This window comes from Monodelphis domestica, chromosome 8 (assembly GCF_027887165.1).
Source record: "Monodelphis domestica isolate mMonDom1 chromosome 8, mMonDom1.pri, whole genome shotgun sequence".
In the NCBI taxonomy this organism is placed as follows: Eukaryota; Metazoa; Chordata; class Mammalia; order Didelphimorphia; family Didelphidae; genus Monodelphis; species Monodelphis domestica.
In genome coordinates, this window is record NC_077234.1 from 249,808,771 (window position 1) to 249,827,957 (window position 19,187).

At 35.7% G+C, this 19,187-nt stretch overlaps 1 protein-coding gene across 2 annotated transcripts in view; it reads right to left on the reverse strand.

Annotated features, from left to right (window-relative positions):
• Nucleotides 1–19,187, reverse strand: part of ZNF654 (zinc finger protein 654) — a 103,205-nt gene that overhangs the window by 16,878 nt on the left and 67,140 nt on the right. For both annotated transcript variants that reach the window (XM_007500755.3, XM_007500754.3), the window contains exons 4-6: nt 15,372–15,507; nt 11,838–12,040; nt 11,201–11,340 (exon numbers count right to left, since the gene is read on the reverse strand). In XM_007500755.3, coding sequence (XP_007500817.1) covers nt 11,201–11,340; nt 11,838–11,954 — 257 coding nt within the window. In that variant the 5' untranslated portion in view covers nt 11,955–12,040; nt 15,372–15,507. The remainder of the gene's footprint in view (nt 1–11,200; nt 11,341–11,837; nt 12,041–15,371; nt 15,508–19,187) is intronic.

The window sequence follows — 19,187 nt, forward strand, 5'->3', positions numbered from 1 at the left end:
CCTGGCATAGAGTAAATACTTAACCAATGTTTATTGATTTATTTTACACAGACTGGCTGTGTGAAACTGGGCAACTCACTCATATTTCTTCTCAGGGCTCTAGGCAACTAAGACAGTATTTTGCAGAGAAAGTGCTGGCATGTATGGATAGAAAGTTTCCTCATCCTGGAATTTCCTCTATCAGTTTGTCCTTTGGCAATATTTGATGAAATTTTAGTTCTGGAAATGCTTGAAAATTGTCCTCCAAGGTTAAAGAAGAAAACAGGGAATGCCACTTCATTTCAAGTGTAAACGGATCCTATTTTATACCCCTGTGAATCAATGCAGTAGACTGAATGCCAAGGTCTGCTAGTGTAACAAGTAAGAAGGTCCCAAGTCAAAGTTTGAAGCAGGAGTTATAGACAGTGTTTAAACCTGATAGCCAGTAAAGAACAGTGTTGATAGTGCTTCCCCTAAAGAACATCTAAAGACAAAATAGCATAAGGGCTGAGACTTAAACAACGTGATTCAGGCGAGGGCCCTTCACTTAAGTGTTCCTTGTGTCTAAATGCATGCCTTTTCATAAAACTGTTAAGAAACCAAGTGCCTTAGAGAAGCTAAACAGCTGCATTTAAAGTAAGCGTCTAAGGCAAGGCAATGTGGCGCAAAATAAGAGCACTCCCCTAGCAATCAGAAAAACCTGGACTTCACGACCGTTCTTTGAGCTGTCTTAGCTCTGTGACCCTGCGAAGTCATGTAGTCTCTTACATAACCGTCCCAGGCAGTTCTTCAAGATTAAAGAAGCCAGGTGGCAGAGTAGAGTACCAGATATGGAGTCAGCAAACTTTCTCAGTTCAAATCCAGCCTCAGATAGTCAGCAGCCTTGGAACGCCAGAGAAGTCAACCTCTAGCTGCCTCAGTTTCCTCAACTGTAAAATGGGAATAAAAATAGCACCCATCCTCCTAGCATTGTGAAGACGAGGTGAGAGAGTCTGTAAGTCATGTGCCTGGTACATAATAGGTGCTGCATAAATGCTTGCTCCCTTCCCCCTAAAAGCTACAGTTGTTCATTTGCATTGGCTATGGGAGTTTCCTTATTGGATAATCTCTATGCATATGAAATCACTGATGTAAAAAGAAAGAAAAAGTTTCTAAAATCAAAATGAAGCACAATATATTAATATATGATTTGGTAAATATAGTTTTAGGGTAAAAAAATTAAAAGAAGACACAATTCTTGCATTACACCAGCTGATAATCTGCTTGGAAAACAAACAAAACTGAAATAGCCAGAAGAAAATTCCAAAACAATATTATAGATAATTACCAAAATCTTCACAAATACATATTCTACCAGTGTAGATGCTACATTTAATCCATCAAACTAGAGAATTTTTGAGTTGGAAGGGACTTTTAGAGATACTTCCAATTAAACTTTTTCACCATTTGCAGCTAAACAAACTCAGGCTGGTCAAAGTCACAAAACCAGTTAATGGAAAATGTGGGACTAGAATTCAAATCTCTCTCTAATGTCAGGCTCTTGGCCACTATATCACAATACTTTTTTATAGCTTTTCAACTTAAATATTTTTATATCTGCTTTTTAAAAAAGTCTTTAAGAGCTTCAGATAATCTATAGTAAGGTCAACTTTGTTAATATACTCTAGGGAGTGGGGACAGCTAAGCCGTTCAGTGGATTGAGAGGTCCTCGGTTCAAATCTGGACTGAGACACTTCCTGGCTCTGTGATCCTGGGCGAGTTACAACTCCTACTGCCTAGCCCTTACGCCTCTTCTGCCCTGAAACCAATACACAGCATTGATTCTAATCCTTATCCCCTGCACCTCTTCAATCCTCAATAAGTCCTTCGATTATTATAGATGGAAGGTGAAGATTAAGAAGAAGTTCTAGGGATTGATTATTTTTAAAACGATGGCTACAACCCCAATTATTTACCAGCAAGACTGTTCATTTTTCTAGAGTTTCTGCCAAGTTAAAAGTTATGCTAGGTGACGCTCTTGCAGTGCCAGTCATAGGGAAGGGTTTTAGTCATACCATGTAGCTAACTGGTCGCTGTAGAAAATGTCTGTCAGACCCTACTGGAGTGACACCTACACAAAGGTTTGAAACATTAACATTTCTGGATCGCAAAAGGAAAAGAAAAGATCAAAGAGGATTAAACCAAGCACTTTTAACAGTTGTCTGGAGAAAGTCCATTAAGTGGTTTCTTCAAAGGTTCAATTTCCTCCTGACAGATATTATAACTGAACAAACGAGGACACAAGGCCATGGCAAGGACTGTCATGGAAATACAACCAAATGCTAATTAGGAAGCTTAGGTCCAAGCGATAGATAGTTTTATGAAAGCACATAAGATGAATCATGGGCTCTAATAGCTCTAACAATTAGCCCTAAGTAAAATGGGGAGGGGAAATGAATAGATAGGGTAGTTGTGTTTTACAATAAAAAATAATCTTGTTAGCTAGGTTAAAAAAAGATTGACTTTATGGCAAATTAAATAAAAAAAACTGTTGGCTTATATTCTTTAACTTCTTTAGATAAAAATATACAACTCCTTATATCTAGAGTATGGAGAATTCCCCAGAAGGAATTATATTTTGATTAATATAGAAATTTAAAGCATTGCTGGAAAGGAACATAGTCTGCCCTAAGCAGACAACATCTGGATTACCATGTTCAGATCTGAGCATTAGAAGATGTTTTAGGGAAGACACTGTCAAAGGAACACACTTGTGGAGGTAAGGTAACCGAATACTTCACTTTGACAATCAGTTGAAGAAATTCAGAATGTCTAGTCTGCAGAAAGGACTTAATGGGAATATAGCTGCTGCGGTATTTGAAAATGGCTGTAATATGGGGTTTAGGCTTGTTCTGCTTGACTCTAGAGGTAAGAATTGGGAACAATGAGTGGAAGCTTCAAAAATGTCAAGATTTATGTTTAGTGGAAGAAAAACTTCCTCCAAAGATGGCATAAACTATCCCAGGAGGGAGTCTGTTGTTGTGACCAAAAGTAATGTTGAACCTTTTGGGGTCTGAATTTTCTCATCCATAAAACAATTAAAATGGGAAATTTAAGGTCCTTTTCAGTTCCAAATCCTATGAAAAGTATATCTCATTGCGAGTGAAGACAAATGAGTAGACTAGGAATATTTTAGAATAACCTATGATGACTAACATCCTTTAAGTAGAAGGGTTGGGGATAGATTTCCTTTTACTTTGCATAGGTAAAAGGATAAGGTAGAATGGAAGCACATGTTTAATGATTATATTTTGAGATCATATCATTTAGTCATGGATACTTAAGGGCACTGGGGATAGATCCAAAATCTATACCAATGTCCAAAGATACCTCTATCAAGACCAGAGCATCTCTTATAATTTGGAAAGAATTTTGAAGAAACTAGTTTAATTCCCTCCTTTGTATTTTTGTGGGTCTTTCTGGGGCCTGGCATTAAGGTAACTATGAGGACATTTAAGGAGAAAATGCCTATTTGGACTGTTTTTCAATCTCAGGAACAAAGACCAAAAAGGCTCACAGATGATAAAATAGACAATTTTGATCACAGAAAATGTAAAAAGTTTTCAAACAAACAAAAAAAAAATCAATGTATTAAAATTAGAAGGGAAACAGGTAGCTTCAGGGGTAGGAAGAATCTTTGCAGCAAGTTTAACTGTGAAGGGACAGTTTTAAAAAATGGATTCAAATTTTATAAGGCTAAGAACCACTCCTCAATTGATAAATGACCTAAGAAGAAGTAGAAGGGTTTTATTTGTATCAAGAGAAGAAAACCAAGCTATCTAGAGTCATGAAAGAAAATATTCCCAATCATTAATTATTAAAGAAATGAAAATTAAAGCAACTCTGAGGTTCTATCTCATATACTGAGTGGCAATGAAAACAAATAAACAAAAGGAAAATGGTAAATGCTGGAAGGGCTATGATAAAATAAGCACCTTAATATAGAGGGAGACTTATTAATGGATATTAACATTCTGGAAAACAATTTGGAATTAAGTACAAGACGTTTCTAAGCAATATATGTACTTTGATCCAGATAAAACACTGCCAAGCCTATATTTAAGAGAGATCAATAAAAGAGAAAGGTCGCATGTGTAAAAAAAAAAAAATTATAGTACCTTTTTTTTCCATAATGGCAAAAAGCTGGAAAATAACAGTGGTCATCAATTGAAGGATGGCTGAATGAACTGTGTGTGTGAATGTGATGGAGTATTGCACTTAAGGACACATTCTTACGTATGACTGAAGAATGTGGCCTCTGTGCTAGGTGAACTGAAACTGGGGTAAAGGGAGTAGGGCAATTAGATCATTAGATGTAGGCCCTTCCTGTGTTAAAATACATATTTGGCTCCAGATTTTTTCTAGGATTTCATGAATTTGAGGAAAAGCATAATACTAGAACTTCAAATCAGAATAGTCTGTCACTTGTCTCACTAGCAAAAAAGTCCATCACAAGTTCCCCCCATTTCTAAAATATGCTGTCTATATTTCATCCTGATTTCTAGACTTTTTGCTCGACTGTGCACTGCTTGATGGTGAGGAAGTCAGTGATACTGCTGTTTATTCCTATTAATTCCCCCTCTGGGAACCACTGCTCATATCTCTGACTTCTGTGCAGAGAACTGAATAGGTGATTCCTTGCTTAAATTTGCAAATGGTCACTAGACTACTTACTTAGGACTCTAGAAAATGTTCAGGGACTCTGAAGGCTTTTTTAATAAATAACTTCCTTGTTTTTAGTTCTAACAGACTGAACAGACTTCCTGAATCCAAAAATTAGGCATTAAAATTACAGTCCAGAGAATGAAGGAGGCAAGAGTGATCAAGTAAAGGAGGGATATGCTGATAGACAGCAGTCATAGCATGTTTACCATACAAAATAGAAGGGGATTCCAGGCTCAATGCAAAACACAGCTTACTCAAAAGGGACTACCATCTATTCCAACTCATACCTGAATGAAGATAAGTTCAGGTTCTACTTTAACGGTTCAGTTTTTGCATAGATGTAAGCTTTTACTTATATCAAATTGAAATGCAAATCTTATAATTTCCAGGTATTACTCTAGTTCAAGTTTTTGAGGCTACACTGAAGACACTTTCTTCTTTAAAGTCCCCAAAGGTGTAGTCATATTTCTATGCTGCTCTCCTCCTCCAGCTTGTCTTCTCTTTGCTATACATTACTCAGTTACTTCCACTAATTCTCATACAGCATGGTTTCCATTCTAACAATTCTGATCTCTCTTCTCTGAATGTGCTTCAGTTTCTTAATATCCTCCATAAAATATAGCATCCACAATTGAATGCACTACTCTCGATATGATTTGGCAGAGTTCAGGTGGACTATCATTTCTTGGGTTCTGGTCACACACTGCTTAATGTAGCTTAAAATTATAGCAAGGGTTTTTTTGCCTACTATTCACCACTGCTGACTAATTCTGCTTGCAGTCTCTTAAAGCCTCTAGATCTCTTTTATACAAATTGTTGTCTACAGATTCTGCTTTATGCAGTATTTTTTTAACAGGTATAAAATTCTGCAATTAGGTCTCTTTATTAGATCTGATCCATTTCTCGGGAGATTTTTATTTGGACGTAAGAATTGCTAGCCAACATGTTAGTTATTCCTCCCAGCTTCATGCTATCTGAAAATGTGACAAACATGACTTCTACAGCTTTATCCAAGCCTCTAATAAAGATGCCAACAGACCTTTGGGGAACTTCAACCAAAGAACTCTCCCTCTGGACTCACACTAAAACCATTAATGACTACAGTGAGTCTGCTAATTCAAACAGTTCTGAATCTACACAACTAAACGATCTGTCCATTGCATCTCCAAGGCTAGCATGAGAGACTAAAACAATTGCTGTGGTGAAATCCGGGTATGCAATGGCTATACTTCCCTGAATGACAGTCAGAAACCCTGTCAATCTGATGAAGCTGTTCTAGCTTCAGGTGAAGCTAAAAATGCTGTTTCCCTTTTCAAAAGTCCAAAAAGATCTTCTGGAAAATGAAGATCACATAATGTTGTCAGAACTCAAAGTAAAGCTGGCTAGTCCATGGCATGACTTCCCAGAGGCAGCATATTGCAGTGGACAGAGTGCCAGACTCGGGAGTGGGGAAGATGCAGTTTCAAATACTCCTTCTGATATTTTATGACTTTGGGCAAGCAACAAGTCCTCTGAGCCAGCTTTTTCATCCGTAAGAAGGCTGATGAGGATGGCCTATAAAGGTTCCTTCCAGTTACGAATCTATGATCATCTTTTGTTCCCTTTGGGGGGAGGGGGGCACTTGTCCTTCTCCGGCATAGTATTACCCGGATGTTTTCCATGTAGCAAATGAGTTGTTGAGCTCGAGTGGGTAACGGTAGCTCATCATGAGCTCCAGACAGGGGATAGCATTAATGAGAATTGCAGAGGCCAACAAGGAACAAGATACATGCTACTGAAATCTACATCAGCAAAGTTCTTGGCAAAATCAAACAAAAGAAGCTGGAATCTGGGAGAAAGGCTTTTTTAACCTTTAAATTAAAAAAAAAAAAAGCTCCAATATGTATATTTTGGAAAAATCAGTAATATAGATTTCTTTCGTTTGAAATTTAAGCCTACTGAATTCAGGATCTTGTAAATGGGAAGGGCTATGAAGCTTCTACCTTTGAACTGTTGTTTCATCAATTACTTACTAAGGAATGAATTAATGAAAGGAAAGGAAAGCATTTCAGTACTTATTCTATACTAAGCACCCTACTAAGATCTAGGAATGTGAAGGCAAAGGTAAGACAAGCACTGTCCTCATGGAACTTCCATTTTTAGGTGGCAGTAAGAAGGCAATTAGTAGCCAAAAGGGGGGGGGGGGGGGTAGAGAAAGGAGCTATAATGGAATTGACATGCCTTTCCAGGAAGTAAAGTGGGACTTCAGCAATTACTGTTCCCATAGAAAGAGAGACATAAAGTGGGACTTCAGTGGCAGGACAGGGGGCTAAGAAATCTACCACAACTGAGAGTTAGAGGACAGGAAAAGACAAGGTTTCTATTGGTCAAACCACTAGGGGGCACTCTTGTCTCTTGCTCTTTGGATCTGGGCATGCACCAGTGGGTTCACTGAAAAGTAGAACAAACTCACTGAGTTCAGGGAAAGATTAGAGGATGGACGTGTCCAATCAATCCAAATAAATGGAGATACTTTGTTCAGGGGCATCTTTAAGAGTTTCTTCAGCATAAAAGAGAGATGTCCAGAGATCCCAGAACTAAGGCTCAGAAATGAAATGTCTAAGAACGAAGGCCAAGTTTTCTGGGATTGAAGAAGAAATTATGAGTCTATCTTGTACTATGGTATAGTTTCTCTAGTGAAGAATCCTAAAGGATGAGGGTCACCTTTAAGGATTTGGAGTGGGCAGATAAAAGGGGATGGAAGGAATTCAAGGAAAATACAATGAAATGCTCTCCACTGTTGAAATCTGACTAGAGATCAAAGCACACCATCTTCCATTTTATTTCCTTCCTGAGTTTTTTATAGCATATGCGATACGTGGCTTCGGTTACGACATGGGGAATATGGAGCATGACAGCAATGATATAATCTGTATCAGAACTTTTCCTGCTCTGGGGAGTGGAGAAGAGAAAGAATCTACATCACAGAATGTCAGAAAACAAGTGTCAAACATTGTTTCTGTATGTAATTGAAAAAAATTATTTAAAATTTTTAGAAAAAGAAAATATGAGGACACAGGCTATGGCTCCTGACTGCCTATTAGAAGATAGAATGGAGTATCTGCTGTGCCATCTATATTTAATTAAGAATAGTATCCTGTGGCTGTGTACCACCACTGACTGAAGAAAGTTAGATATCTTTCCCTCACCCCACGAATTGGGCCAGGGTTTATTTAGAGTGATATGAGGTTTCTCTGACTTTGGTGCAGGAGGTTTCAATGGATTGACAGCAAAGTCCTTGGTCTTTTTTTATCTTTATCTTTCTTTTAACTCTACTGCCATGAAATAGGCCTTAGTTTCCCCACCCTGAATTCTCCCTCCAGCACCCCCAAGACTACTCTAAGACTTCTGGGACATTATGTAGATAAATATGTTCCCTTGACTTGAATTAAAAGCTTCTAAAGCTTACTCTGAAAGGTAGTCAAAGGCATCTTAGTAAGGTTGTAAGGTTTAACTCTTTCCTCATCCAATACTGTTCTGGTTTCATTTTCAATTGTTTTTTAGTCAGATGTGATTCTTCATGACCCCATTTGGGTTTTTTTAGGCAAACTAGCTCACTTTACAGATGAGGAAATGGAGGCAAACAGGGTTAAATGACTTGCCCAGGGTAACGCAGCTAGTTAAGTATCTGAAGCAAGATTTGCACTCAGGAAGATAATTCTTCCTGACTCCAGGCCAGGCTGTCCATCTACTGTGCCACCTAACTAACCAGGAAACAAGTATAACTTATCTAATATGGGAAGCTTGTTTGACTTCTTATGTGATCACAACAAGATAAAATGAGGTATCACTGGTAGCTTTCGTAACAGGAAGAGAAATCTCTACTGTTTTTCAAGATTCTTCTAAAAAAAGTCTAGCTGGATTTGGTCACCTATGGGTAATACGAGATAGGTAATAGGAATACTCCTCTGATGCTTAATCAAAGACATGACCAATGAAGATTTTTATTGCATTGAAGGGAGTCTGATAAAGAGTTTCTGTCCAGAAGTCTATGCTTAGAAGTTAGGATATGGGGTTCAGAGGGTTGGCAGTCATTGCTAATAGCTTTGTAGTAGTTAATCAAGACTGTAAAATGGTAAGAACCTAGTTAGATGGGAACAATTTGTGCCAATTGGCAAGCATCAAAGAAGCAATGACTTAAAATAGCAGACAAAGCAGGGTGGTTAAAGTCAAGAAGATTTAATAGAGGATCAGCCAAGATCTGTAGTGATTCCAGGAAAATACTTCTAATTTATTCAATTATTAAAAGCATGTCAGATTAAGGGGGCTTGGTTTGGGCCTCGAGTTAACCTCCTAGTTCAATGTAAGAGTTCCCTTGGAGCTAGAAGAGAGAACTATATGCTCTGTCACCGTACACTAACAAATGTATGACTCTGGTATCAAGAAGAGCAGTAATAGTAGTGTGTGTGTGTGTGTGCGCGTGCGTGCGTGTATGCGTGTGTGCGTACGTGTGCGTGCGTGTGCATGCATGTGCATGTATGTGTGTGCGTGTATGCGTGTGTGTGTGCGTGTGTGCATCTTTTGATCCTAGGGAAACAAATATGCATCCAGATCTGATCTCTTCCTAACATACAGAAACAGGAAAGGCTCAGCACCTGTTTCAAGTCGGCATCATAAAGTACCAGGTTATGTATAACAAAAACTATTTAATGACAAAGTTCCTCCTCTAGACTGCTTGCTCATATAGGCTTGTCATTGAGTAAGGGCCTAGTTACTTGTATTTAGGATGCAAAGCTGAAGAGAGAATAATCCTTACTAAAGCAGAGGAAGCTCTTAGGAAAAAAAGGCCTGCCTGCTATATGCCTCACACTCCACCAGATAGAAGAAGATTCCAGGTACATGGTGATATACTCCTTTGAGTCCACGTACTGATAATGTAAAAACTATCCTAATAAGAGTTGATAATTCTATTAAAAAGCTCCTAATCAGTTCTACTCCAGGGTCTGCACATAGTGATACATCTCGATTAGTGTCTATGTTTCGTCTGTACAGAATGAGGATAAAAGGTAAGTTGGCTAATAGAGAAGGAAAACAGAAAAAGGATAGTAAGATACCAGGGGCTTAAGGGGAACACTGTAAGATACAGGAAAGCATCTTAAGGTTTCACAGGAAGGAACAGAAAGGGAAGGAAATAGATAGGGGTGAGAGAGAAGAAAGCAAAAAGGCTCACCACTTAATCAAAACAATTTAGAATAAAAGTTAATGGTCCAAAGCTAGGTAGATTTTGAGAAGGTGCCAAAATATTATTCAAGGCTGGTCAGCACAGAAGTGGGGATCCCTCTGGATACACCTAAATTCTAGCACTGCCGATACTGACACTCCAAGATTAAAAAGGGGAAAATTGGGAATTGCTTTCATGGCAGGGAAGCAAGGAATATGTCCTCTCTAGGAAGTCTCACAACTATGATGTCATGGAATATTAAAAGTTTTTTAAAAATACTGAACAGTATAGGAACTCTATTTATTTTAGTGGTTATCTATCATAATTCTTCCATTTTTAGAAAAGCTACATACAAAAAATATACACACATATGTGTAATTGTGAAAATTGTTAAAAAGTATTCCTTTTCATACTATTAGAATTATACTATTAGAATTAATTACATTTTTACAGTAAGCTTTTGAACAAGTATAATTTGGAGTTTTAAACCATTTCTACTTCAACATCTTTGCAGATTACCATGCTCAGCAAGAAAACCAATTTTAAAATTAAAACAGACTATTACGGTAATAAGAAATAAAAATGAGGTGATAACTTTAGAGTTTTACACCACATTATAAATGATAAAGTTAGACTGAAGGGAAACCTCCTTGAGGCACAGACTGTTCTGCATTTTCAGGGCCTTGTTTTAGGTAGGCATTTAACAGATTTCATTGAACAAACTGTTGCTTTTTTTTTTAAACAATGCTTATAAATAATTTTTTTAAAAAACCCTTACCTTCTGCCTTGGTATTGGTTCCAAGGCAGAAGAGCACTAAGGACTAGGCAACTGGGGTTAAATGACTTGACAAGGGTCACACATCTACTAAGTGTCTGAGATTAGATTTGAACCCAGGGTACTCTTATCCCCCACACCCCAGTCTCTCTATCCACTTAGCTACCTAGCTGACCCCTGTAAAGATTTTTTAAAAAAAAATTTCTTAGCCCAATCTCCAATAAGCTACTCTTTCACCACAAACATAATTATGTAATAAAAAATGATTCTACAAATTATGCTATTTCAAACAAATCTATATTCAACACTAGAAAACTTCTGATTCCCTTACCTCTAAATCTGTGAAGTAGACAATAACATGCCTTTTTTTTTTGCTTAAATGGTTAATTTTTATTTGTTCATCAGAACAAAGAGACTGCTATTCAGAGAAGAAAACTAACACCTTTAATGGCACTTTTATTTTGTAATCCTATATCCCAAACTCTGCTACTCAAAAATTATCTCCCTTCGTATTGGGAGAATTTCTTATTAGAAACACTTACCAAATACAATACATGTCTCCATTCTGGAGCTGTGGAATTAGGAATGATTCACAGAGCTGCAAGGCTAATGTAGTCTTGCCTTCTTTTTCGGTGTTACAGATGATATCAATTCCATTCTTACAATCAGTTCTCAATACATGCTATAAATTTAAAATAAGATTGGTTCACACAAATACATACAAATATACAAATAGTTGTACAGCTGAAATTAAATTATCCTATGTTATTCTATGGAAGTAACTGCTGCTTAGTTTTCTTTTATGAAGCTCTCTGGTAAAAGTTGTCTTGGGGACAAATTCATTGTCAAATTAAAGGTCAGAATGATTAATTTAAACATTCCGTTTCTTAAGAACTGGTTTAAAAGTTAATTTTTAAGTTTCTATTATTCTTACTTGATGTCTTTTTCTGAAAATATCCCAAGTTCAACACAAATAGTGTTTTCTTGGCGTATTATGCTGGTTTGATTATTTGCTTTTTATACTATTTGTAATACAATATAAAAATGAGATAAATAAGGTATCAGGGGAAAAAAAAACGTGGTTAGCAGCTTGCTTAACACTTAGACAATCTAAAAAAGAATACGCTGACACACACCCAATATATACTTATAGTATTTAGAGTGATTCTCAGTTAGTACCTCCTGGAATAGTTGATCTTCTAATGGTGACATATATAGACATGTGAAGAAGGCTTGATGGAAGTATAAGTCTTTACTGATATCTGGATGATTTATGCAACATTTGATAAGAGCCATTGCCTCTGGTATACGTTCACAAGCAATAAGGTATCTTGCACGCAGTTCAAAGAACAGTGGATTTTCAGAACTCAAATATTTGTTAACTATATTAGAAAACAGAAAAAAGATGGTTATTTAAGAAATAGAATTTAATAATTCAATGCTCCCTGAAATTTTCCCATTTTTACTTCTGGCTTACAAAATAACATTTGCTTTTCTAAACAAAATTTAATTAGAGGATTAGAAAAGGGTAAAACAATGATAAAGATTTCAAAATTCTTATTAACAGAGTAATCCACTGTGACTTCAGAGGACTAATAGTAAATCAAACCTTCTCTGCCTAGGAGTTAGAAAAAGGTTTGGAATGAAGTATATAATTCAGACTCAATCAATTTTTGAGTGAATATTCATTCACTCAAATGTATGTGAGTATGTGAGTTAGTGTGTGTATGTATAAGTTAATCACTAGAAAGTGGTGGTGATATATAAAGAAAAGGAATTATCACCAAACTTTTTTTTTTAAGGGTATGTAAGGTATTGAAATTGGCAACTTTCTTTTGAGTCTAAAAATGAAGCTGGTTCTTTACTTTAGGTTTTGCTATTCGAAACTATTAAACTTTCCCTAATTTAGATCAACAGTGGGAAAGCAAGTCTAAATTTGTGACAAATGTAGCTAATTTGATAATCAGATTCAGATTTTGGTTGTCATTTTGGTTTGGACCTACGATTTCATTTTCATAGGAAGCTCTAGCTGAAGAAACAACTTGAGCATCAACTGTTCTGCAACTTAAAAAGGCTTAGAGCTATGTCTGGGGCACTGAGACATTAAGCAATTTGCCAAGGATAACACCAATTACTTTATCTGTGAAAGTATAGAACTAAATCTAGGTTTTCCAAAAGACCTAGGTCATCCTGGCTAGAGCTAATCTTCTAACCACTAGTCTACATTGCTTCTTTTGATTCTGTTAAAAGTTATAACATGTATATATGCCAGAGAAGGGTTCTTTGAAAATCCACCCTAGTTTAGAGATAAGAATTATGATTTATGGTCTACAATATGCTTATAAAATATTCTCCTTGTTAATGTCCCTACTCAAATCATCACCAATTCCAAATAGCATTCAAATACAGGTAAATCTCCAGCTTAGTAATGAGCTATATTCTTAAGTTATTTGTATGGAATTTGAGTGACCGTATGCATGGTCACATACAATAACACACATATATGTTAACATTTATATTATTAATTTAAACTAAATGACCTGTGTGCAATATACACATACATATATGTCAACATTTATGAACTAGAATGGCCCTTCCTATCATAGGCATAAATATTATATGTGGTAGTTCAATCACAAGGCAGGCAACAAAGACCAAGTCAACCCAAAGTCCCCTAAGTCTCAGAGTAAATTGGCATATGGTGCCATGAAACCTAACTTCTCTATGTAAAGAGGGTTACACAGCATCAGTAAGAAATTATTTCCCATTCAGAGCTCTGATTTGGAAAGTTAGTAACTCTTGCCCCCTCTGCAACTCCACTAGTAGGACTAAAGGTCTTCTCTAACAGGTGATGTTTCTCATTCCCTGAGAAGCAAGATTCAGCAGAGTAGGCTGCTGGGAAAGAGGGAGCTGGAAAGAGGAAGACTATGGCAGTTGGCTCTCAATTTGGGGAGGAGCTCTAGGGTTATACTTCATGCCTTGACTTCTTTTCTCTTCCCAGGCTACTTTTCTTTCACCAATCCCCTATGAAGTAGAACACAGGCTTCCCCCTACCCTCTTGAATGAAGGAAAATGAAAACACATTTTGATGATTTCTGAGATATTTTATTGTTTAAAATAAGAGAAAGGCTTCCTCCATGTCCATCATCTGCTCCACCTCATTTTTTCATTTATTCTTATGGGGAAAAAAGGGTCCACAAAGGTGATAGTGTTTTGGGGAATAGAATTCATATACACTTCAAATGACCCAGTAAGTCTTCTGGACATTTTTATGACACTAGGACCAGAGAAGTAGCAATAACAGCAAACAGCTGGAAGTGCTAATTCCTCCTTCTTCCTTGTTACCCACAATCTTGGCTGGACTGGCCCTCATGAAGGAAGAATCTTTAGCAAGAAGGGGAGGGAAGGGTAGAACTTAGGGTAAACCTCAAACATTGGCGGTTGGAAAAAAAAGTTTCTGAAGGATCTGAGATAGTTGACTCAACACATAAAATTTGCTGTGGAGCTAAGAGATGCTCTGCCATTGGACTAAAGATCTTTGGTTCTTTTATTGTTATTATTAATTTCTTTAATTGAGGTTCAAATTTTCTCCCTTCGTCCAGTTCCTCCCATACCCAAAGAAGAGGCAAGCAATATGATATAAACTAATTATACATGTGAAATCATGCAAAATTTATTTTCATATTAATCATGTTGAAAAAGAAAAAGAAGAAAAATAAAGAAAATGAAAAAAATATTTTTAATCTATCCTCAAGAGCTCATCATTTCTTTGTATTACAGTATTACATAACAAATCATATACCACAACTTTTTCAACCATTCCTCAATCGAAGGGCATCCCTTCCATTTCCAATTCTTTACCATCACACACACAAAAAAAAGATGTTATAAATATTTCTATACACACAGTCCTTTTCCTTTTTCTCTGATCACTTTGGGATAAAGATTTAGCATTAGTAATTTTGGATCAAAGGGTATGCAGTTTTACAGTTCCAAATTGTCTTTCAGAATGGTTGGGCCATTTAACTACTCCTCCAACAGTGTATTTAGTGTCTCAAAATCAACTGCTAAACATTTTTTTTCATATAATTATTGATAGCTTTGGTTTCTTCTTCTGGGAAATTGCCTATTCAGATCTTTTAACCACTTATCCATTGGAAAATGGCTCATATTTTTACAAATATAACTGTTCCCTACAAATTTGAAAAATGAAGCTTTATTAGAGAAATCTGCTATAAAATTTTCCCTCTGGTTTTCTTTTCTTATCTTTTGTTTGTTCAAAACCTTTTTAATTTAATGGAATTCTTGTGATCCTCTATCTTGATACATCCTACGTACTTCCTTATTTTTCATGCTCCCCTAATTTACTTATATCATCCTCTAAATCACATACCTGTTTTGATCTTAATTTGGCATAGGGTCTGAGATGTTGAAGACCTTTATTGATGATCTTAGAAGTTTACATTAACATTATATTTATAATCATAATATTGAATTTTGAGATGTTTTGTCATGTTTTTAATATATTATTCTGTACTTAGAAATTATGTAAAGTAAAAACCGTTGGAATAGTTGTAGAAGCAGCATGGCGAATACTGCCCATAATTAAAAAAATAACTTATATAGCAAAAACATTGCTATTCAATTCTTTAGTAATATAAACAAATGGGAGACATTATTGATTCAATGTTAGTTTATGTATACTTTAAATACCTATATCCTGAGATGCTGGCTTAGCTTTAAGAACTGCTTGTAAAACTGGATCTTCCCATGGTCCACCATCTCTAATAATTCGGGTAACGAGTTCCAGATTCACATTTCCATACCTGCTGAGATGGTTCTGGCATTCCTAAAACAGAGAAATTAGTTTAGTTTTCTGAATACTTTAAAAGTTGAAATTTAGGTATATGATTAATAAAGAAAAAATGCCAGTCAAAACCTTTACATAATTTTATTAGGTGAAAATTTATATTTGAAGGGTCACCAAATAATTCCATGTGATCAACTTTAAATATGTATTACATATTTTTAAACTAATGAACTTTTCCAAATCAAACGCCATAAAAAGGGGTTCCTTTTTTCTCACTCTCCAAATGTCTTCCTTTTTTTGGTTAATCTATTCAACTTATTTTTCACTTAAAAAAAAATATATTTATTTTTGCAAGCATTTTATTCTCTCCTTCCCATTGTATCCTACCAAAAAGTTAAAAAAAAAACTATCATAAACACAAATAATCCAGCAAAATAAATTCCCACAATAGTCATATCTAAAATTGCATGCTTTGTTCTGATTTTCAAGCTCATCTCATTATGAGAAAGTGAAATGTTTCAAGGTTTGTCCTCTAGATTGATCAAAAGTTCTACAAGTCTTTTATTTTTCATTGTATAAATTGTTCTCCTAGTTATGCTCACTTTACTCTCCATCAGTAAGTACATCAGTCTTTTTAGTTCCCACTGAAATTGTCCATTTCATCATTTATGACACAATAGCATTCCAATATATGCATATACTATAATTTGTCCAGTCATTCTATTTGACAGAATATCTTTTGTGGGACTTTGTTTTGCTGAACTCCTTAATGTTTATGAGAAGAATTTTATAGGTGGATATCCTCTTAGTTTTTAGTTTGGAGTTATCAAAAAAAAAAAGGTGTTTGTTCAATGTGGGTTCTTTACTTCTTTCTTTGATCTTTGATGCTGGCTTAGGGTATAAGCCTAGTACCAGGATAGCTTGATCAAAGAGTATGCATGATCAGATAACATTTTGGCCACAGTTCCAGAAAGGCTGGAACAATTCTGTTTTAGCAACAGTATGCTAGTATACTAATGTGCTTATTTTCCCTCGAATATTTGCCATTTTTTCCCTTGTCATCTATGCTAATCTAATAAGTACAAAGTAGAACCTGAGTTACTTTAATTTGCATTTCTCTATTTATTAGTGATTTAGAATGTTTTTTTTTCAATTTGTTACTGATAGCTTGGCTTCCTTTCTTTGAAAATTGTCTGTTGGTATCCTTTAACCATTTATCTATTGGGAACAGCTTATAGCATTTTATCTTATTTATTTTTAAAATTTATTTGATTAATTTAGAATATTTTTCCATGGTTACATAATTCTTGTTCTTTCCCTCCCCTCATACCTCCTCCCTCCCGTAGCCATCAGGCAATTCCACTGGGTTTTACATGTATCATTGATTGACTTATTTCCATAATGTTAATATTTGCAATAGTGATCATTTAGAGTTTACGCCCTCAATCATATTCCCATCAAACCATGTGATCAAGCAAATGTTTTTCTTCTACATTTGTGTTCCCACGGTTCTTTCTCTGGATGTGGATAGCATTCTTTCAAATCAGTTGCTTATATATCTTGAATGTAACACCCTTTATCAAAGAAACTTGCTGCAAAGTTTTTTTCACCAGTTAATTGTTTCCTTTAAAAGTAATGTAGTTAACTACATCATTATTTGTGCAAACATTTTAAATTTTATAATAAAAATTATCCACTTTATCTTCTATGTATCTTTCTATCTTTTAATCATGAACCTACTGCCTTATTCATAGATCTGAAAACTAATTTCTTCCTTATTCCTCTAATTTGTTAATAGTCATTTAAAATGTGATCATTTTAAACTCACTGAAAAAGCAACACAAATTCTAATTAGGGTAGAATCATTGTTTTTTAAAGGTACCAAGTGGCCAACAGAAATAAGAAGGATTACAGAAAACGGTGTCCTATCTGAAATTCATGTTCTATAAAACTTGAAAATGAAGTTTCTTCTAAAAATTATTTTTCATGAAGCCATCAAGGTATTTTAATGATTACCATTGTGTGTCTGTGTGTTTTCTTGACCCTTACCTTCCATCCTAGAATCAATACTCTGTATTGATTCCAAGGCAGAAGAGTGGTAAGGGCTAGGCAGTGGGGGTTATGTGACTTGCCCAGGGTCACACAGCTGGGAAGTGTCTAAGGCCAGATCTGAGCCTAGGACTTCCCATCTCTAGGTCTGTATCTCAATCCACTGAGCTACCCAGCTGCCCCCACCACTGTGTTTTCAAGATAATTTCTAACATGAATGTTTATGTTACTGCAAAAAATATTATTGGGCAATGTTCTTATATTAACAAAAAGATTCTGATCATGTTCAAGTATGATCACTTGTAGATATTTCTGAAGACATTTTGACCATTCCAAAGAATAAAAATAGTTCCTTTTGAATCAGGGAAAAACATCTTGTTCAAACACTGTGGTAAAACCAAAGTTATTCTGGATGTATAAAAAGTTTAGTCACTATTCAGCAGTTGAGTTGGCTTTTGGCCCAAGAAATCCACAAGAAGTAAAGGTGAGACTTAAATAGGTCTCTGACATACCTGAGTACTGAGCTTGGCTCTGAATCCCCAGGGATTAAATTTCTTACCTGTCTGTAGTTAGTGAGGCAACTATCATATTATCTTTATCTCTAAGGGGTTTAAGATTAATTGGCTGAAACAAGGTGGTAATAAAAATACATTTACTATCAGGAATTTGCCTTTTATGTTTTGTAGATGGATATCAATTTGCATCAACTTAAACACTAATAAATCACAGTTTTCCTCTTAGTTTTTCTAAAAGATACAATCTCTCAAAAGGTTTAGATAACTACAGATTTAGATAATTTTATTAATTTGTCCATAATGATATGGAGCAACACACCTAAATATTGTATTCATTTTTTTAAAATTTAGAATATTTTTCCATGTTTACATGATTCATGATTTTTCCCACCCCTCTCCCAGAGCTGACAAGCAATTCCATGGGGTACACATGTGTCATTGTTCAAAACCCATTTCCACACTATTCATATTTGTAATAGAGTGAACTTTTAACACCAAAACCCCAATCATATCCCCATCAAACCATGTGATCAATCATCTGTTTTTCTTTTGCATTTCTACTGCCACAGTTCTTCCTCTGGATGTGGAGAGCATCTTTCTCATATGTCCCTCCGAATTGTCCTGGGTCACTGCATTGCTGCTAGTAGAGAAGTCCATTACATTCGATTGTACCACAGTGTATCCGTCTCTGTGTACAATGTTCTCCTGGCTCTGCTCCTCTCGCTCTGCATCACTTCCTGGAGGTCTTTACAGTTCTATTGTGTGCATTTTTTAAAATACCTAATAAGGGCAGCTAGATGGCTCAGTGAATTGAGAGTCAAACCTAAAGAAAGAAGGTCTTAAATCTGGTCTCAGACACTTCCTAGGTGTGTGACCCTGGGCAAGTCACATCACCCTATTGCCTAGCCCATACTGCTTTTCTGCCGTGGAACCAATAACCAGTATTGATTCTAAGACAGAAGGTATGGGTTAAAAAAAATAAAATATTTGTGATCAGAGATTATTTGTGTCACACCCAGAAAGCAATTAACATTAATTTTCTTCACAGCAAGGTAAATCATTATTTTAATTGAAGCATAAACACCCAAAGATAACAGAAAAAGAAGTACATAATTAAAATACAGCATAAAGTTAACAAATCATTTTACTAAAAAA